At 36.8% G+C, this 18,719-nt stretch overlaps 4 protein-coding genes across 4 annotated transcripts; all 4 read left to right on the top strand.

The window, feature by feature from the left end:
- Positions 1 to 712: 712 nt before the first annotated feature.
- GCK72_022855 (uncharacterized protein) lies at positions 713 to 1,319 on the top strand (the record flags this gene model as incomplete). The annotated part of the gene is made up of 2 exons (XM_003102920.2): positions 713 to 872; positions 1,171 to 1,319. 2 exons carry the CDS (start codon positions 713 to 715, stop codon positions 1,317 to 1,319), a joined length of 309 nt encoding a protein of 102 aa, XP_003102968.2.
- An 880-nt stretch (positions 1,320 to 2,199) lies between these two features.
- GCK72_022854 (uncharacterized protein) lies at positions 2,200 to 3,330 on the top strand (the record flags this gene model as incomplete). Its single annotated transcript, XM_003102943.2, has 3 exons — positions 2,200 to 2,360; positions 2,457 to 2,684; positions 2,781 to 3,330. 3 exons carry the CDS (start codon positions 2,200 to 2,202, stop codon positions 3,328 to 3,330), a joined length of 939 nt encoding a protein of 312 aa, XP_003102991.2.
- A 2,341-nt stretch (positions 3,331 to 5,671) lies between these two features.
- On the top strand, positions 5,672 to 7,072 carry GCK72_022853 (uncharacterized protein; the record flags this gene model as incomplete). Its single annotated transcript, XM_053735100.1, has 4 exons — positions 5,672 to 5,808; positions 5,889 to 6,575; positions 6,631 to 6,886; positions 6,974 to 7,072. 4 exons carry the CDS (start codon positions 5,672 to 5,674, stop codon positions 7,070 to 7,072), a joined length of 1,179 nt encoding a protein of 392 aa, XP_053578666.1.
- Positions 7,073 to 11,962: 4,890 nt separating this feature from the next.
- GCK72_022852 (uncharacterized protein) lies at positions 11,963 to 13,740 on the top strand (the record flags this gene model as incomplete). The annotated part of the gene is made up of 5 exons (XM_003102874.2): positions 11,963 to 12,123; positions 12,224 to 12,451; positions 12,554 to 13,030; positions 13,130 to 13,357; positions 13,458 to 13,740. The coding sequence occupies 5 exons, from the start codon at positions 11,963 to 11,965 to the stop codon at positions 13,738 to 13,740; spliced, it is 1,377 nt and encodes a 458-aa protein (XP_003102922.2).
- Positions 13,741 to 18,719: the final 4,979 nt, after the last annotated feature.

The raw sequence follows: 18,719 nt of genomic DNA, 5'->3' as shown, positions 1-18,719 counted from the left end.
AACCTGCTCCTTCGTTTGATCAATATGTTTTCCTAGAAGGCATTCAAAAAAAATTACGATAACCCTCCATGTTTCGAATGATTGATTCTACTCACAATCGAACGCTGGAGCAGCACATTCATTTCTTCAACACTTCGTTTCTTGGAATACCAAGTATTCACATCAAGAACAGATTATGTACTCAATACTTTTCGCTAATTACTGGTCCTTTTTTTTAAACTCTTTTTATCACATCATTAGGCCTTCAAATATTAATTTTTCTGCGTTTCCTTAAATAATTTCCCACTCTCCAAAACTTGACCTACTCGTGCTTTGGATTCAGTCAAAGCTATCGTAGCTGAGACACTTCTGGTGATAATATATTTTTCAGAACTGGTTAATGTCTGGAAAAACCTCCCAGAAAGAAGAAACCTCGCGAAGTCTGCGGAAAAAGGACGCTCAAATCTTGAAAATGAAGGAACAACTGAGAAAGATCAATCAAGAAATAGAAGCAGAAAAGAAGAAGAGAATTGAAACGGTAGAAAAACATGAAAGACATATTCACTCGCTATAATTCGAGGCACACTGGGCAGACACCAAAGGTCAATTTTGGGCTTCGATAACAGCTGCCAAAATTAAGCAAAAGAAGATAATTTCTGAAAAGGTCAAACAAGAATTGGTTGAACATCAGGTTCAAATCAAGATCGCAACCAATGAGAAAACCATTGCGGATATGTTGAACCAAGATCGAGAAACAAAAATCCTCTTGGAACAGAGAAATCAAGATTTGACTGATGCGGTGGTCCAGGGATTGGATAAGATGCCATGGAAGGAGTGTGAGCGTTGCTCCCGGGAATTTGAGCCGAGTGGTGACAGAGTTCCAAAAGTTTTGAGTAAGTTGTTTTATATGGACACAAATCGTAGGTGTGCCATGTTGAAAACTGGATCCTGCTATTATTCAGAAAATCAGCGTTCATTTTGACATAAAGAATTAGCTCATTTGATGTAATTGTTTTTACAAGGGAAGTTTTTGGGGAAGCTGCTTTCAAACGATCAATAAATTTGGTCATCGGTATTTAATTTTTATCAGCAAGATAATCAATGTTTCCCTTTTCCGATCTAGTGTAGTGTACAGTGTTCAGTATGTTGGGGAAGTAAGAATTTTTCTAATTTTCTCTTATTTCTTTGCAGAATGCGGACACACTTTGTGTTGGGGATGTATTAAACATATTTCTCATTTGGACTTCATCAAATGTCCATTCTGCGAGACTGTCTTTGTCTTTTCTGAAAAGGATAACATCGATAAACTTTTAAAGAATTTCGCCGCCTTGAGAATGTAATAGATTGTTGGTTTCTTCGCAATAAATTTATTTCTCTTGTTTGCAACATGTGTCTTTCTTGTTCTAGCTACACATCCTATTGGAATGAATGTTTTCAAAAATATCTTGATAATGACGCTCTTTTTGGTTTCACTACAAACGTATTTTAAAACAAGTCAATTTGTTTGGACAAAAATTTACGAACATTTTCAAATTTTAATAATAACCTTATCATATTTTATGAACGAGCTGCGCTTGACGTAGCTAAGCAATCTAAAATTATAGCGACGCTCTCTAACATGTCCATGTCAAACGTGAATCAAGGTATTTGTCGAGAATTTTCCGCAACTTTTGATATTTCCTTTATGAAAACTCGTCATTGCACGAATTGTTGAGTTATCATTCAGGTATTACTCCTATTCTATTGAAAAGTAACTTAGGATGGTATCAGGCTGGTTAATAGTTAAAGCTCTTGCAGTATTTAAATCATATTTGGGTCATTTCGGACAACTTTGTAGCTATTCCCTTGAAAACATTTCTGGGTGCAATTTTTCAGTTGAGAGCAGTGAGTTTTTGTAGAGTGTAACTAGGTGGTGCTGTTTTATGGCCCTCGTAAAAGAGACAATTGGACTCTCATTTTTCTATTAAGCAAACAAAGATTACCATTCTTGTTGTGTATAACATATTGTCAAGCTTCCCTAACAATATGTGAAGATGGGTTGGGAGGACACTCGCACTCGCAAAATACACTAGCAACACGTCTCCTCCGTCGAGAACAGTCATTCTCCTTTTGTTTTTATTGACTGTCTCTTAACTCTCCTGCAACGTTATTCACGATTATTTCTATTCCGCTTTTTTAAAGATTGTCTAATTTGACTTAATATTACAGAAAGTAATCAACATGGCCTTTGCCAACGTTCAGCTCGCGCACCCATATCAATCTCAAAAAGCTAGAAAGAGAGAATATGAGGAGAAGCGAAAAAACACATACAAAACGACGATCGCAGAAATTGGACATGTCCTGGTTCAAAAAGGATACGCATTTAAACAAGATCTCAATTCGTAAGTTCAATTCTGAAGATATTATTGAGTTTATAAGATCGAAAAACCAATTATCGTGAAACTGACTTTATATTTGTAACAAAAATGGAATTACAGGCAAGAAGACTCGATGTTCAAAGCTATTGAGATTATCACTTCGGTGAATTTAAAGACGAAATACCCAAGTCAAACTCGTGAGAAAACCAAAGGAATGAAGATGACGCGTGAAGAAAAACGGAGAGGGAACACTGAAAGAGAACAACTGAGAAGAGATAAACAGAAAGATGCTATAGATCACATGAGAGAAATCATCAGAGATAAAAAGCTCGGAACTGAATCACAGAGGTATGTCCATGTTACATTTTTAAATGATCAGCTTTGAAAAAAGGGTTTTCAATGTGAAACGCATAACATTCCACCAAAAATGTTCTTTTATTGCAGAGAAAAGTTGGAGCAAGTCACAGTCCTTCAACTGATCCTTGATTACGTTCGCACACTACCAACCGCCGCCATTATTCCAAGTGTTCAAGTCATGCCATTCAGCTACACAGCCCCAATTACTTTTTTCCCGGAATCTACTAACACTCTACCGATTTCTCAACCAAATGACCTGTCAGCTTTTCTTCAAATAGTTGCTCAGTCCTGTCCTTCTTCTATTGAACTTCCAAGATTAGAACCAATCCCATCAACCATTCTGACAACACTTCAATCACCAGTTCTGTCAAATGCCGGAAGTTCACTGTATTCTGAAACTTCTGGTAATTCTACACCAGGACTTCTTCAGATTCAATCTGGATCATCCTCAGATTCCTCTCCAGCGCCAGTTTTGAATAATATGGAAACCACTATTTCTTTGATGTCTGAGGTTCCACTGGATTCAACCATTTTTGAAACGCAACTGTTCTTCCATTACCTTGAAAGTCAGAATATCCTTCAAGACATTATAAAAATCATTGAGGAAAACCAAAGCGATAAGATAAAGCACAACTAAACTGCACTTTTCATTATGTGAAACCTACATCTAAACGTGTTTTGATACATATCATACATTTCATTTTTAAATATATTTTTTGTCTGTCACGAGAATTTCTGCTCGTAAAACGTTCTTTATATCAATTGCTCGGATTATTCAAGCCAATAAACATATCGATCTGAAGCCACCGAAATTACTTTTAGATGAATTGAATCACAAAAAAACAAGCTCTGAGTAGTACATATTATTCGACAGAAGAACACAGAACTGTACTATCGCGCCGTATCCTGAGAAAAATTATCGGCCTGAGAAAATTTTCTTCAATCTTCAAAACCCCCGCAAAATAATATTCCCTCGTTTGCACGGATATAGAAACAATGATTAAAGAAACAGAAGAAATTGAAAACATGTGTTCCATTACCATAACCCGAGAGGGGGTGGGAGGACTAACCTTGAGTTACGATTGGTTTTTGACCTTTTACACATTTCAGAGAGTTGATACCGCCAGACACTTCCACTTGTCTAGACAACCTTCTCCCCCCTCCCCCTTTCGAACATGTATTCAAATACTTTGCCTCTGTCTCTCTTTCTCTATTTCTCTTCTTCATTTCTTTGATTTTTTTCATTCTTTTCCCTTGACCAATTGACTAATTTTCTCTTTTTCATTGTTTTGAAATTCATCTTCATATAAATATGTACTTCTTGGAAAAAAAAGACATGTGGGGGGAAATCACAGAAAAATAGAAGAATTGCAACTTGCAACTTTTTGTCGATATTGTTTTGTCAGTTGTTCTCATGAAATTTAACAGCAGCTTGTTGCCGTACCAAGTAGTGATTGAAGCGTTATATTTCTATTTGAGAATCGACAGAATCATGCTTGCCAAGGCCCGGGTGTTTTGGCGCCAAAGTTCAAATTCAAAGTTTTTTGAAATTTTTTGAATTTTTTTCGCGAAAAAATCAAATTTTCGACTGTCATTCAGAATTAGAAAATCTTTCGAAAAATCATCAGAAATGGTCACATTTTCTATGAAAAAATGAAAAAATTTCAACAAAAATTGGAAAAAAGGGTAATTTTGGGTGAGGGCCGTGCCTTCAAAAACTTTCCAAGACCCGGCCCGACCCTCGAGCCTTGCCTGGCCGGTCTGGGCCTTGACAAGTATGGATATAATGCTGGTGACGCTTCGAGTTTATTTTGTGCCTACACCTAATTAAATCCTGTACTGAATTGAACAACTCACATATGAAAGATGACAAACCGTTGGTTTCAACTCTCATGTTCTGCAAAAACAATTGACATTAAAAGGGATTATCACATAAGGTTTCCTGATCAGTTTCAGTTCCAACTGCTCGCAATTTTTTGGGTTTGCATTTTTGCAATTCTGATTCTGGCGGTTCTGCTTTCTTTCAGTGAAACCACTCAAATAAAAACCGTGTCGTAAATTATCTTAAAATCTTGTGTCCTGAATGAGACATTGAGTTTGTCTAGATTTGACTAATTCAGTTTGATTTCATAGTTTGTCTCAAGTTCTAACATGTCCCAGTCTATGTCCCAGTCCAGAAAATTGATTCATTTTCCTCTAGTACAATTTTCATTCCTTTTCCCATCTCTCCCAATGTTGGTGATGCAGAGAACGGACATGTGGTCCACCAGTGTCTCCTTTCTCCAAACTCCGCCCACCTCCAATTTGCCTCCAGGACAGATGTTATGGTCTCTGCGCCTTCCTCACTAACTCCGCCCCTTTCGCTTTCCAAAAAAGACACTTCTGTTTCAAAGCATCACCATTTACTTTCGAAGAAACTGGCTAGAAAACTTTCTTAAAACTCCTTGATTTAATCTTTTGCAAACTTTAGAATATCAGCTCCCTTTGTTAGCCTATTTTATTGACTATCCTTTTTCTTGCAAGGTAAAATCCAACTCGCCTGATGCTAATTATCTTTTTTTCCTTTTGAATCCTCTCCGATTCCAACTTCTTCTTTCCCGGAAAATTGATCCATTTTCCCATGTACCATGGATCATTCCCATTCCTGTCCTCATATCTCCCTATGTTGAAGATTCAGAGAACGGACATGTGTTCGGCCGGTGCCTCCTTTTTCCAAACTCCGCCCACCACCAATTTGCCTCCCGGACAGATGTTATGGTTTCTGCGCCCTGCTCACTAACTCCGCTTCTTTTGTTTTCCAGATCCTTCCGTTTGACAGAATCAATCGTATTCAGTTCATATCGTTTCACTGAAACCCGTCTTTCCCTTTCTCTTCTTTTACCATTCATTTTTCAATCGTCATTTCTGTTTACTTTTTCAGACTTCTTCGTTAAACATTTGGTATATAAGAGTAAAGAGTACACTGGAAAAGGCTACGAATGTTTTCCGTTCCGTTTCTCACCACACTTACCAATCATCTGGGAACCACTGCAATCGACGATGCAAGTGACAGTCTCTCGTGTCTCATCAGTGCTTTTCTCTTCATCATTGCCGCCATTCTGACTTCTGCTAAAACGTAAGTTGTCTTCTGAATCCACGGGTCTTTTCCTCTGACGATTAGCTACAGTTCTACCTCTAAAGCCTTATCTTTTCCAGGTACGTCGGATCCGCAATGGAGTGTTGGGTTCCTCAAACTTACTCCGGTGCATGGGGAGAATTCGCGGAGAACTACTGTTTCTTGAAGGACACTTACTGGTATCCGGTCAAAGAAGAGATGATTAAGGCTACCGATAACCACAAGGAACTTCATCGTCTCTCCTACTACCAGTGGTCAAGTATGTACATGGCAATGGCTGGAATCGCCTTCATGATCCCGAAGTTTCTCTGGAAGATGGCTCAATCTTACACCGATATGCCATTGATCTACTTCTGTGATACTGCCAATACAATCCGCACAGAAACTGCCGAGAAGAGACAAGAAAAAGTGAAAGAGATGGCCACATTCATGCACGTCAAGCTCACTTCCGTCCATGCTCCATCTTATTTCCCCACTATTCCAATGTACATTGTCTACGGAATCATCAAAGTTCTCTACCTTGCCATTGCGTGTGTTCAATTCTGTTTCCTCGCATACTTTCTTGGACAAAAGAACGATTTATTCTGGGGATGGACTCTTTTCTGGAATCTATTGAATGGCGTCACCTGGGAGACCACTGGATTGTTCCCTCGTCTCACTTTCTGCGACTTCACAGTTCGTGAAATGGCTGGAAACAATCGTGAAGAGACCATCCAATGTGTGATCGGAATCAACGAGTTCAACGAGAAAATCTTCCTTTTCCTTTGGTTAGTCACAAATGATATCATCAGTGAGAGCATCAATACCCTCTCTTATTTTCAGGTTCTGGCTCGTTTTCCTGATCTTTTCTACCCTCATCGCTCACATTTACAACGCCATCCAATTCTCCAAATCCTACTTTATCAACAGCCTTCTTCATTCCACTCGTAAAAACGATCCTAGCATCAACAAGGCGTTGTTTCAACAGTTCGAAAAAGAGTACCTCACCAATGACGGAAAACTCATTCTGAGCTTTGTGAAGTCACAGAGTGACCTGGTTGCTCAAGAAGTTGCTGTCGAGATGTTCCAAGATTTTTTGGTTAGTTATAAATTCCGTCATCTATCAAACATCTTCTGCAAGAGTTTGAATTCTGGCCGGCGTTTTTCCTTATGTTCAATTTTTCAGAAAACCAACTCAACTCGTATCCGTATCCACGACATTGCCGAAAAAGATCTTGAAAATGGAGTCGACAACGTGGAGGACACCATCGCAGTCAGCGTCTGAGTCTTCTTCCTTTTCTGCTCAAATCATTGTCATCATAACCATTTATGAGAATCAATTCCCGTTCTCCGTAATTCTTTTCACTTTTACCCGTTCCTGTTCTTCATTTACCCGCCATTTGGTGCCTTGACTCTGGTTAAATACTACTTTTTTCAAGTAGTCGTTTCAACCCACCTTATTGTGATTTCGAAATTTAAAAAAAAGTAATAAACAGAATACCAAGAAAATTTCATTTCTTCAAAAAATACAACATTTTGGTCAGAAGAAGTTTTTAAATAAATTTGAAATTCAGATATAAACAGTTAATTATCAAGAAAAAAGATTGGAGAAAGAATTTGTGCTCATTTAGAAATTGAAAAAGAAAACTGGAAACAACATGAGAAGTTGAAAAAGAAAAAGGAAAAGGGTATATTTGATCCACTTTTTGAATTCAAGTTTATCAAGAACTCAATCAAAATGTTCTACTGCTGAAAGACCGAGACCTGCCCAAGTCTTTTTATTAAATACTTTCTCATGTAATTGAAAAAGATCAATATTTGTTTGAGCTCCCGTATCACAAAAAGACTCCACGTCATCCTCGATGAATCTGAGCGTTACACTTCGTATCAATCCCATGTTAGTCATAGCGAATAGTTTTCGCAGTCAAAATTCCATCCGGCTGGCCATAAACTTTGATAGAAATAAAGTTATTCCCGATGATTAAGTGATAGCTTCTGAAATTTTTGTGGTAGACTGTTTATATGAAGATTAGAAATTTCAATACTATCCACAAACACTTTGAAAAAAATGAACTAGTACACTCACCACGTTTCTGCCCAAACGAGCCACCCAGAAAAATGTTCGTTTCAAGACACAATCGGACTTTTCGGGCCGCATTTTTGGCCTTATCCGACTCTGTTATGTCTATCCTGAAAGGTTCAAGCCCACCGAGCCCCTATGAGAAAATCTCAAAAATTTGTTCAAAAAAAGTGACGTGGACGTGAAATATAGATATTATCATTAGGGAGAGGGATACAATTTTTCTTGGTGCGTTTCACTCCCTCTCACATCGCTCAAAAAATGTCCTCTACCATTGAGTTTTTCTTTTCAACAGAGAAATTATAAAAAACCGATTGATTTCTTATATAACGCGTTCTCTGTAAGACTCGAGCAACGCGTGCCCTAGGCTTAGATTTTTATATGATCATGTACTTTGAGTGTTGTGCAACACATATGCACAATATTGGGTCGCAGCTCCGGGTTACTGTAGTACTGTAGGTGCTCATAGGTCAAAAAATGAACTTTTTGAATATTGATCGGGGACAGCTGAAATTTTTAGCACATATTGAATACAAATAGAGTATTCATTTCACAAAATTTCAATATTTATGAAACTTTTTCAACCGAGTTATGGTCAAAAAACACACTTTTTTGACCAATTTTTTGAGAAATATCAAAATTAGGGTACTTAATCAAAGTTTCCGTATTCCAAAACTATTATTTTAACATTTGTTATTATTTTTCCTATTGTCAAACAAAGCCCAATCATAAAATTACTCGAACAAAAACATTTATTTTGTGTATGCCGCTCTTACGCGACAGCTGGAAATCACACGCAGCTCAATTGAAGACTTACACTAAATTCAAGATTTCTATGTGATGATAAAGAGTTAAGACATAAGTCTTGATACAAAAAATATTGCAAATCACAAGGACTACGCATTTCTGAAATAAAATTTTCAAAATTTCAAAAAAAAATTTTTTTGGTTTTTTCCAGATTAAATTTGAACCTTTCAGCCAAGGTTTTTTTCAATGAATTTTTTTTCGATCGATAGGAAAAATAATAACAAACGTTAAAAAAATAGTTTTGGAATACGGAAATTTCGATTAAGTACCCTAATTTTGGTATTTCTCAAAAAATTGGTCAAAAAAGTGTGTTTTTTGACCATAACTCGGTTGCAAAAGTTTCAAAAATTCTGAAATTTCGTGAAATGAATACTCTATTTGTATTAAACATATGCTGAAAATTTCAGCTTTCCCCGATCAATTTTCAAAAAGTTCATTTTTTGACCTATGAGCACCTACCGTACTACAGTAACCCGGAGCTGCGACCCAATATTGTGCATATGTGTTGCACATAATCTCATAAACGTTCTTTGAAAGTTTGAAAAATGTAGCTAACTTACACGCCCTAGGCCCGAACCTACAGTAACCATACTCGAGTCTTACAGAGAATAGGTTATATTTTTTGTGGCTTTCCTTTTCTTCTTGCCGTCAATATTGGTCCACTGTTCGAACCGAATCTACAAGGAGCTTCAGCATCTTTTGAAGTAGCCATACCGTCCCCATCGTTGTGCGGCAGTCTTAGAACTGATCACTTTAAACAAATAAATTAATCTCATTATGAGTGAGATCAGGGGTTATATGAGTTTTGAACCACAATACAATATCACGAGTCGGACGTAAGATGGGAAACCAGATCTTTTGAGTGCAGATGTATGTGTGAAGAGTATAAAGAACCATCAATGGGAAGATAATTCAAAAGCTAATTTAAAAAAAATCTTCAAACACAAACATTGGAAAATGTGAAAGAAGTGCGAGAGTGTAAAGCCCTTTGTGCTGAGAATAGCCGAAAGTATTTGAACATAAATTTTCAGAAAAGGCTCAAGCATCTAATCTTTTTCTCAATGAAAGAAAAACAAACAAATGGGGTGTGGTCTAACTTCAGATTTGAGAGTAGCAGCTTTGTCTGTATACTGAAAATATACTATTCTGAGAGGATACGACAGGTTGACGAATTGTACTACATAGTTAATGTTAACTGCGTAATACAGATTAAAACTAGTATCTTGTTTTCAAAGTTGAATATGTAGGTTTTGACACTCTCAAAAATCATACAAACAGAAATGATGTATTTCTTCTGATCTGTTTGGTCTACACACAATGAACTGTGTACTGTCGAAAAAATAAAGTTTCGACAAGGATTTTCAAAAAAAAATTCGCGGGCTGGAACACGCAAACGCATGAAGTTGTGGGCACAGCTTAAACTGCAAGCTTAATTAAGCGGCGCGGTTCTAATTCCAGTTGTTTTTTCCAAATTAAGAACCGCGCCGCTTGCAGTTTAAGCTCCGCCCACAAGTTTATGCGCTTGCGTGTTCCAGCCCGCCAAATTTTTATCGAAAATCCTTGTCGAAACTTTATTTTTTCGACAGTTAGCAGAGACACGATAAGCTCTTAAAATAGTTCATTTCTGAACTACACTGTCAAGTCAAGTTCTTCCATGGCTAAAGTCAAGTTCTTCCATGGCTAAAATAATCCGCATTACGCAGTTAGCATTAACTATGAAGTACAATTCGTCAACCTGTCGTATCCTCTCAGAATAGTGTATTTTCAGTATACAGACAAAGCTGATAGATTTATGGCCAGCGCTGTTAAAAGATTTATGACTACAGTCTTTTAAATGAAGATATAGTAAAAACAGATTGACGGTTTGTTATGAAAAAGCAGATTTGAGGCAAAAACTACATACTGTTAATATTGTGATGAAGCACACTTTTGTAAAAATCACACTTGTAATATAAATACAATCACAATACCCTTTTGAAATATAAAAGTTCACGGTTCAATAGACTGTTGTCAACTATTAGAAACTGTTGTCAACTCCGAACACCAATTCGTCGACTACTTAAAGGCTGGATAATGACCCTCATGTGATTTTCCCCGCAATACTAGGGCCATCAACGCCTTAATAATCTCTTATTCCAATTGGATTATTCACCTTATTATTTATCGTTTTTTAATCTCCTGTTATCAGGAATATCCAATTAATTATCATTTTAATTATCACCCAAGGCCCATTGAGTCAGTAAACGCGCTCCGCCGAACCGCGGTCAGACACGCACACTCTCTTCGCCGCAAGCGGTCGCGCGTAGCGGCTGCAGCGCGGCCAATATTGCTCAGTCTCGCTCGTCGAGTTGTTGTTGCCTCTTCTGGTCGTCCGGTAACGTGACAAGTGTGAAAGTGTCGGCAGAATAGATTCTCTTATTTTTCCGGACTATTTCAGCTTTTTTTTATGCGCTACTGACGCTTGGGAGAGTGTTTAACCCCCTTTTTGGGCCCTTTACACCCTTTTTCTCGATCCGCTGTTTGAGTGCACCCAATTCGTCCAACTTCATAGTCTTAAAATTGTGTTCTCTTCGTTGCATCGCTGATCTCAAACTTTAGTCATTATTTTATACACTAATTTTGGGAAGAGTTATCCGGAGCGGGGCTGTCTTTGACCGCATTAAACCCCGCCTCCACAGAAGCTCACTTCCTAAAACTTGTATAAAACTTGGTCCGGTTTTACGAAGTTTCAGTGACGTTTTTTCTCAATTTTTTTCGCAAAATCTATGGTTTTTATCTAATTTTTTGCATAACTCACATATTCGTCAAATACGGGTAATACACCCTTTTCCAGTTTTGAGGGTAAATGGACAGGGGAGAGCAACATCAGATTTTTTTCTGTTCGTTCATCCGCATTATAAGGTTCTACAATCATTGTCACAACTTCAATACAGTTTATACTTCGTTTTTAAATGTATTTTAGTGTATATACTGTATATATACTGTGAAAACAAATATTACCATTATTGTTGTGTATAACACGTTCTCACGTTTCCCTAATAATATGTGAAGATGGGTTGGGAGGACACTCGCACTCGCAAAATACACTAGCAGCTCGTTTTTTCTAACGACACAATGAGTACATGACAGACATGGAAAAATTCTATCACTCATTCTCCGTTAAAAACAGTCATTCTCCTTTTGTTTTTATTGATTGTCTCCTAGCTCTCCTGCACCGTAATTCACGCATTATTTCTATTACCGCTTTTTTAAATTGTCTAATTTGAATTAATATTATAGAAAAGTAACATGACCATCGTCAACGTTCAACACGCGCACCCATATCTTTCTCAAAACGCTAAAAAGAGAGAATATGAGGAGAAGCGAAAGAACACGTACAAAACGACGATCGCAGAAATTGGACATGTCTTGGTTCAAAAAGGATACGCATCTGAACAAGATATCAAACTGTAAGTTTTATTCTAAAACAATTAATTGAGTTTATGAGGTTTGAAAGACAATTTATCTTGAAACTGGCGTGATTTCTGTAACAAAACACTTTCTTTTCAGGCAAGAGGATTCCATGTTCAAAGCTGTCGAGATTATCACTTCGGTGAATTTAAAGACGAAATACCCAAGTCAAACTCGTGAGAAAACCAAAGGAATGAAGATGACTCGTGAAGAAAAACGGAGAGGGAACACTGAAAGAGAACAACTGAGAAGAGATAAGCAGAAAGATGCTATAGATCACATGAGAGAAATCATCAGAGATAAAAAGCTCGGAACTGAATCACAGAGGTAAGTTAATGTTTCAGTTTCCAATTATTGGTTTCATACAAAAATTCCGATTTTCTATTGTGAAATTCATATCATATCACATGCAATTTTTTTGTATTTCAGAGAAACGTTGGAGCAAGTGACAGTCCTGAAACTAATCCTCGATTACGTTCGCACACTACCAACCGCCACCGTTTGTCCAAGTGTTCCAGACATGCCATTCATCTACACAGAACCAGCCAAAAACGTTCTACAGGTTTCTCAACCAAATGACCTGTCAGCTCTTCTTCAAATAGTTGCTCAGTCCTGTCCTTCTCCTATTGAACTTTCAAAATCAGTCCCAATCCCATCAGTCATTCTGAACCCTCTTCAATTACCAGTTCTGTCAGATGACGAAGTTTCACTTTATTCTGGAACTTCTGGTGATTCTACACCAGGACTCCCTCACATTCAGTCTGGATCATCCCCAGATTTCTATCCAGCGTCCGTTTCGGATCAACAAGAAACTACGAAACGACAAAACAAGTACAAAACGACGATCACAGATATTGGACATGTCCTGGTTCAAAAAGGATACGCATTGAAACAAGATCTCAATTCGTAAGTTTAATTCTGAAGATATTAATTGAGTTCATAAGATTCCGAAGACTGATTAGCTTGAAACTGACTTCATATTTGATACAAAAATATAATTTACAGGCAAGAGGACTCGATGTTCAAAGCTATCGAGATTATCACTTCGGTAAACTTAAAGACGAAGTACCCGGTTCAAACACGTGAGAAAACCAAGGGAATGAAGATGACTCGTGAAGAAAAACGGAGAGGAAACACTGAAAGAGAGCAATTGAGAAGAGATAAACAGAAAAATGCTATGGATCACATGAGAGAAATCATCAGAGATAAAAAACTCGGAACTGAATCACAAAGGTATGTCAATGTTACATTTTTAAATGATCAGCTTTGAAAAAAAAAGGTTTTTCAATGTGAAACGCAAATAATTTCTTCTGAAAATTTTTTTTTATTGCAGAGAAAAGTTGGAGCAAGTCACAGTCCTTGAACTGATCCTTGATTACATTCGCACACTACCAGCCGCCACCGTTTTTCCAAGTGTTCCAGTCAAGCCTTTCAGCTACACAGCCCCGGAACCGACTAATTCGCTAAACACTATTTCTTTGATGTCTGAAGTTCCACAGGATTCAACCATTTTCGAAATGCAACTCCTCTTCGATTATCTTGAAAGTCAAAATATTCTTCAAGACATTATAAACATTATTAAAGAAGACCAATGCAATGAGCTGAAGCACAGCTAAACTGCATTTTTCCTCGTCTGATACCTACATCTGAACGTGTTTTGATACATTTAATAACTGTGTTAATTATATATTTTTGTCTGTCATGAGCATTTCTTGTCATTTGAAATTTCTTGTTTTTTAAATTCATCAGAAAATTCAATTCAATAAACATATTGATTTGAAACCACACAAATTGCTTGCAGATGAAGGCCTAAAACGCAAGAAAACTGAGCATCTCTCACAAAACCACTCCAAAATACACTCCGACCGTTCGCGCAGATATGGTAACACTGATAAGAGAAAAAAATAAATAGAAAATGTTTATTGGGAAGTCTAAAAATATTGAAATTCAAAACATTTTTTCACTGCTCGGCTTTCAGTTTTTTGTAACTCCAAATAGGTGAATTGAAGAAGTCTAGCCATATTGTCTAGCCAATCTGCCGGGAGACTCTGATAACAGAAATTAGTTGTAGCAATATTATTTCTTGTGGAAAACTTACGTTTTTGTGACCAAAACACTCTGAACGGCTGGCGGATTGGTGCCAGTTGGTGCCAGAACTTCTGAATAAGTTATATTCAGTCATAGAAGCATTTCTCAAAAAAACTTACACTTTGGGACTCCAGATACTTCATAAATTATTTTCAAGCAGATTAAATAGGAATATTTAAAATTTTAGAAAAATCAAAAGAAAAACTGGAAAGAAATCCATTCAGTAGGTTTTCAGACCAGTTGATATACAAGTATTTGAAAACAAATTATTTGAACGCTATCCAGTAAGCATTCTGAAGGAGAAACTGAGAGCTCGTGGTCCTTCGAAAAGATGGGGTGAAAGGAGTAAAAAGACGCAAAGAAGTAAAGGCATTTTAATGAGCTCTTTGGCTCCATTGTGTTTCCCATTTGTCTTTTTCCTATCTTTCTTTTTGTATAGCACACTAGCCGCATTTCTTTTCAGAAGAAAGAGAACCTTAACGTTCAATGAAAAGCGAGTGAGTTTTCTCCACAAAATAACGGATACGCATTTTATTGTCTTGGAAACCTGAATACAATTAGTTACCAAGTTTTCACTTAAAAATTAAAAAGTTATAAAAAATAAAAGTAATATTATATTTATATCAGTTTAACATACCGTAGAACCTCTAACATAGGGGCACTCAGTGAAGTCTATTCAATGCGGTACATATTTTTTCTCGAAGGAGGTATCAAAAAGTTACTAACAGACAAAATATAGCTGAATATTAGTTAAACATTTCTATAGTTGAAAACAATTCGAAAGCTCTCAAAGCACGTGGGATATTGAGCTCCAAACTCTTGCTACTGGGGGCACCTCTATGAGATGTTTCGCAGTAGTTTCTGGAGAAATGGGAAGAGTGTAAATATTCAAACAAACCCAAGTTTTCATAAACTATGTATTTTTATTTGCGTAGGTCGTTCTTGTTATTTCGAGGCTTGATTTCTGTTCCTCGCAGAATTGAGTCGCTGGAAATCACAAATGAAAAAGTTTTTCGATTAAACTTGAATATTAAAAGTCGTACAAAGTTAGAAGGTAGATAGTTTTTCCTATGGAAAGCCAAATAAATTAGAAAATCAAATATAGAATTTCAAAAGAAACCTTCAAAAAGGCCGTTCGATAGGCAGTCATATGGGAAGGGTTTGAGATTCATGAAGTATCTGATGGAAAAAAAAAACAAATGTAGAAAAGGATTGTTTTTTGAATACTCGCATTCTAAAATTTATCTTCTTTTACATATTTTTAGGTTCTGTGTATTTCAATTTTTCCCTTGAAAAATTGATAGGGAACCCCCTTTTCACTGAAAATTTCAGTTTTCTTTACTAGAAAATTGATCAAAATCATTTTCCAGTTTTCTATTTCACTTATTTTCAACAAATACAAAAAGGAAAAAAGATAGGTCCTAGCCGGGATCGAACCGGCGATCTTCTGCGTGTAAAGCAGACGTGATAACCACTACACCATAGGACCGCATGGGAGAGGCCACCCGTGTGTCGTATAGAAAGGAGGGGAGGCGAGGAGAAGGGAGGCGGCGGCCGCCGTGGAAGAGGGAGGGGAGGACAAATAGAGTGGCGATGAGTAATGGGAACGGAGAAAAAAGAAGATAGCGGAAGAGATATCGGGTAACATTTTGAGAAGAAAAGATTTTTTGAGGGCTTTCCATGAACCACACTTCTTCGGATGACATTAGTTCGTCGACATCAATCCTGAATTACCTGTTCCAACTTGGTTTGACGGGTTTGTTTTTCTTACTGTATTAATTTTTATTATAATTTTCTTTTACAAGACGATTTGTGTTATTGTACAGTTTTTATTAAATGATAAAGGTATTCGGTTAATTGCAATAGGTCATTAATAAACAATTATTTTACTATCATTTACTCAAAAAGTTTGGTACCAATTTAGACTTCTTCTTCAATTTCTTCGTCAATTTTCCTTATCCTGTTTTCCTTGTCAGTCCCTTCATCCTCTCCATCATCCTCCTCTTCTTCTTCTCATTTATCCTCTTCTTTCTTTTGCTCCTCAACTTCCTTTCGTATCTCTGTGTTATTCTGTGTTGCTTCTGTATTCTCTAATGGCTGCCTTTTTCTACACAAGTCTCTAGCGTGGGGTACTACCGTGTCCGGGCATTCTCTACATATATACTTATTACCTAAATTAAAAAATCTACAATTGATTAGCTTGTGGGAGTTCTTATTTAAACAAATTGTACACATTCCTTCTTTAACTGCTCTACTTATTCTATATTCTGCTGTTCCAGTTCTACAATCTCTTGCTAAATGCTGTCCATTACATATGTTGCATCCCTTATTCTGATCTACTGTTATTCTATTTGCTGCTGGTGGGGTTCTCAATGGTTGTGGGAAAGTGGTTATACTGTAATGCGGTGTGTTGTTCCTATACCGTTGTTGTGGATATTGCTGAGGGAGTGGTTGGTTGGATACAAAAGAGGGAGTACATACTGGATCCTGTAATATTTTTAAATGGGTAAACAACATCTAGTCATTCTAAGACACTCTCTCTGTGAAACTCGAGCATGGCGCTGTACAGAAAAAAGTCAAACCGTTTTTTATGGGTTGGTATTGTGTATAGTGAGTACCCGGACAACTGATAACACATTGATCCATATTTCATTTGGCTCCGCCCCCTACCGTCTAAAATAGCCCCTATGGGAGTTGAAAGTTCTAAAAAAAAATCTGAAAGCTTTTTCGATAAAATTAAAAAAAAACGATCCAAGAATTCAGTAAAAATCATTTACAAAAGAATGACGAAGACCTGCACACATGCCATCAAACCTGAAATACAGTACATCAGAAACTTAAAAACGAAAAGAAAACTTACATCATTTGAAAAGGGTTAATATAATAATTAAATATAGTTAGAATTACATTTTTTAACCCGAAAATGAAAGTGAGTATCTTCTTTCTAGGGAAGGGGGAGGGTCAGTGAGAAGAGAGGGAAGATAAAACGGAACAGCTGCTTCACCAACTGACCATGTGTTTCTAAAGGTAGCGAATAACAGGAATGAGGGGAAATCTGGAGAATATGTTTTAAAAGCGCCACATGTTCGAACTCTAGATCTCGATGATTGAACTGATAGAAACCGCCCAGATACGTCACGACTATTTCTAGTACCTAAAAACTGATGTAAACTCTAAAATCGTTTTTTTGCTTACACTTCTGCGAGCACCGTGATTGTCGAATGAAACCTTCTCACATTTTCTGTTCATTGACTTTGGGGTTTGAATGCATTTTCAAAATTCTTGTAATAAGTTTAAAGGTGGACTAAGGTCAACTCTGATATTTTCATAAAACAATGTATGAGTACCTGTGAGTTCATTTTCATACTGAAAAAATTTTAAAAATCGGTCTGGAACCCGCTGAGAGCGATCGCCGGTGAGTTTGGGCATTTCGCTGGCCGGTGAAAATTGGCGGTATGGCTCAGTAATTCGAGTTCTGTCGTATGTTCATTTGTTCATTTCCGTGAGTTCATCTTCATATTTCAAGAATTTTTCAATTCGGTTCATTCCCTGCGAAGAACGAGCGGCAAAACAGTTTGGGCATTTCTGTGGGCGTGGAACATTCTAGAACTTTTTCGAAAATGTTGTTTTTTTCGAGTTTTCTTCGTTTTTTCTAACATTTTTGTAATAATTCTATCAATTTTTGCCGTTTACTTTCAAAATTATTGAAAGAAAACAACAAAAATGAGCGAAAATAGCGTTAAAATTTGAAAAATTCAACATGGCCGGAGTCGAATTTCTAGGCCACCGAAATGCCCAAACTCACCGGCGATCGCTCTCAGCGGGTTCCAGACCGATTTTTGAAATTTTTTCGGTATGAAAATGAACTCACAGGTACTCATACATTATTCTATGAGAATATCAGAGTTGAGTTTAGTCCACCTTTAATTAACATAAAATGCAATGCGAATTTCACCTTCATAGTTTCAAAATTCATTTCAAAAAAATGAACGATTAGAAGGGACAATAAAGCAAATGATGGACGGAAAAGAGTAGCAAGCGTAAATCCTACAAACCTGATGTTAGGAGTGTGCGGGAAAATGTTGGAACCTGGTCAAAAAATTGAAAATTGTCTAGAATTCCAAACCAATTTTGCATGTTTTAATTATAAAATGCATTTTACTACGAATCTGATGAACCGTTGTATCTTCTGTATTTGTAAAACGAATTTTAACTTCAACGTATTTATTTATTTATTAAAATTAATGAAAACTTAAGAACATTGGAACTAGAAAGTAATATATAATTTAATCAATTAAAACAATTTATAAAAAGATGAGAATTTTTCTATGGAAGATGCTACGGTTTCCTGAAAAATAATAGTTATTACTCCATACAAAAATACAAAAATAATTCTGTAATTTATTTTATTTTGAAAATTCAATTTTTCTCATTAAAAACAACAAAAAAACCCTCACGTAGTCCTAGAGTTCGCCTCTGAACCTGCAAGAAGCTTGCCTTCCTTGTC

The sequence above is a fragment of the Caenorhabditis remanei genome, chromosome X, assembly GCF_010183535.1.
Source record: "Caenorhabditis remanei strain PX506 chromosome X, whole genome shotgun sequence".
Lineage (NCBI taxonomy): Eukaryota > Metazoa > Nematoda > Chromadorea > Rhabditida > Rhabditidae > Caenorhabditis > Caenorhabditis remanei.
This window is presented reverse-complemented; position numbering and strand designations above follow the sequence as displayed.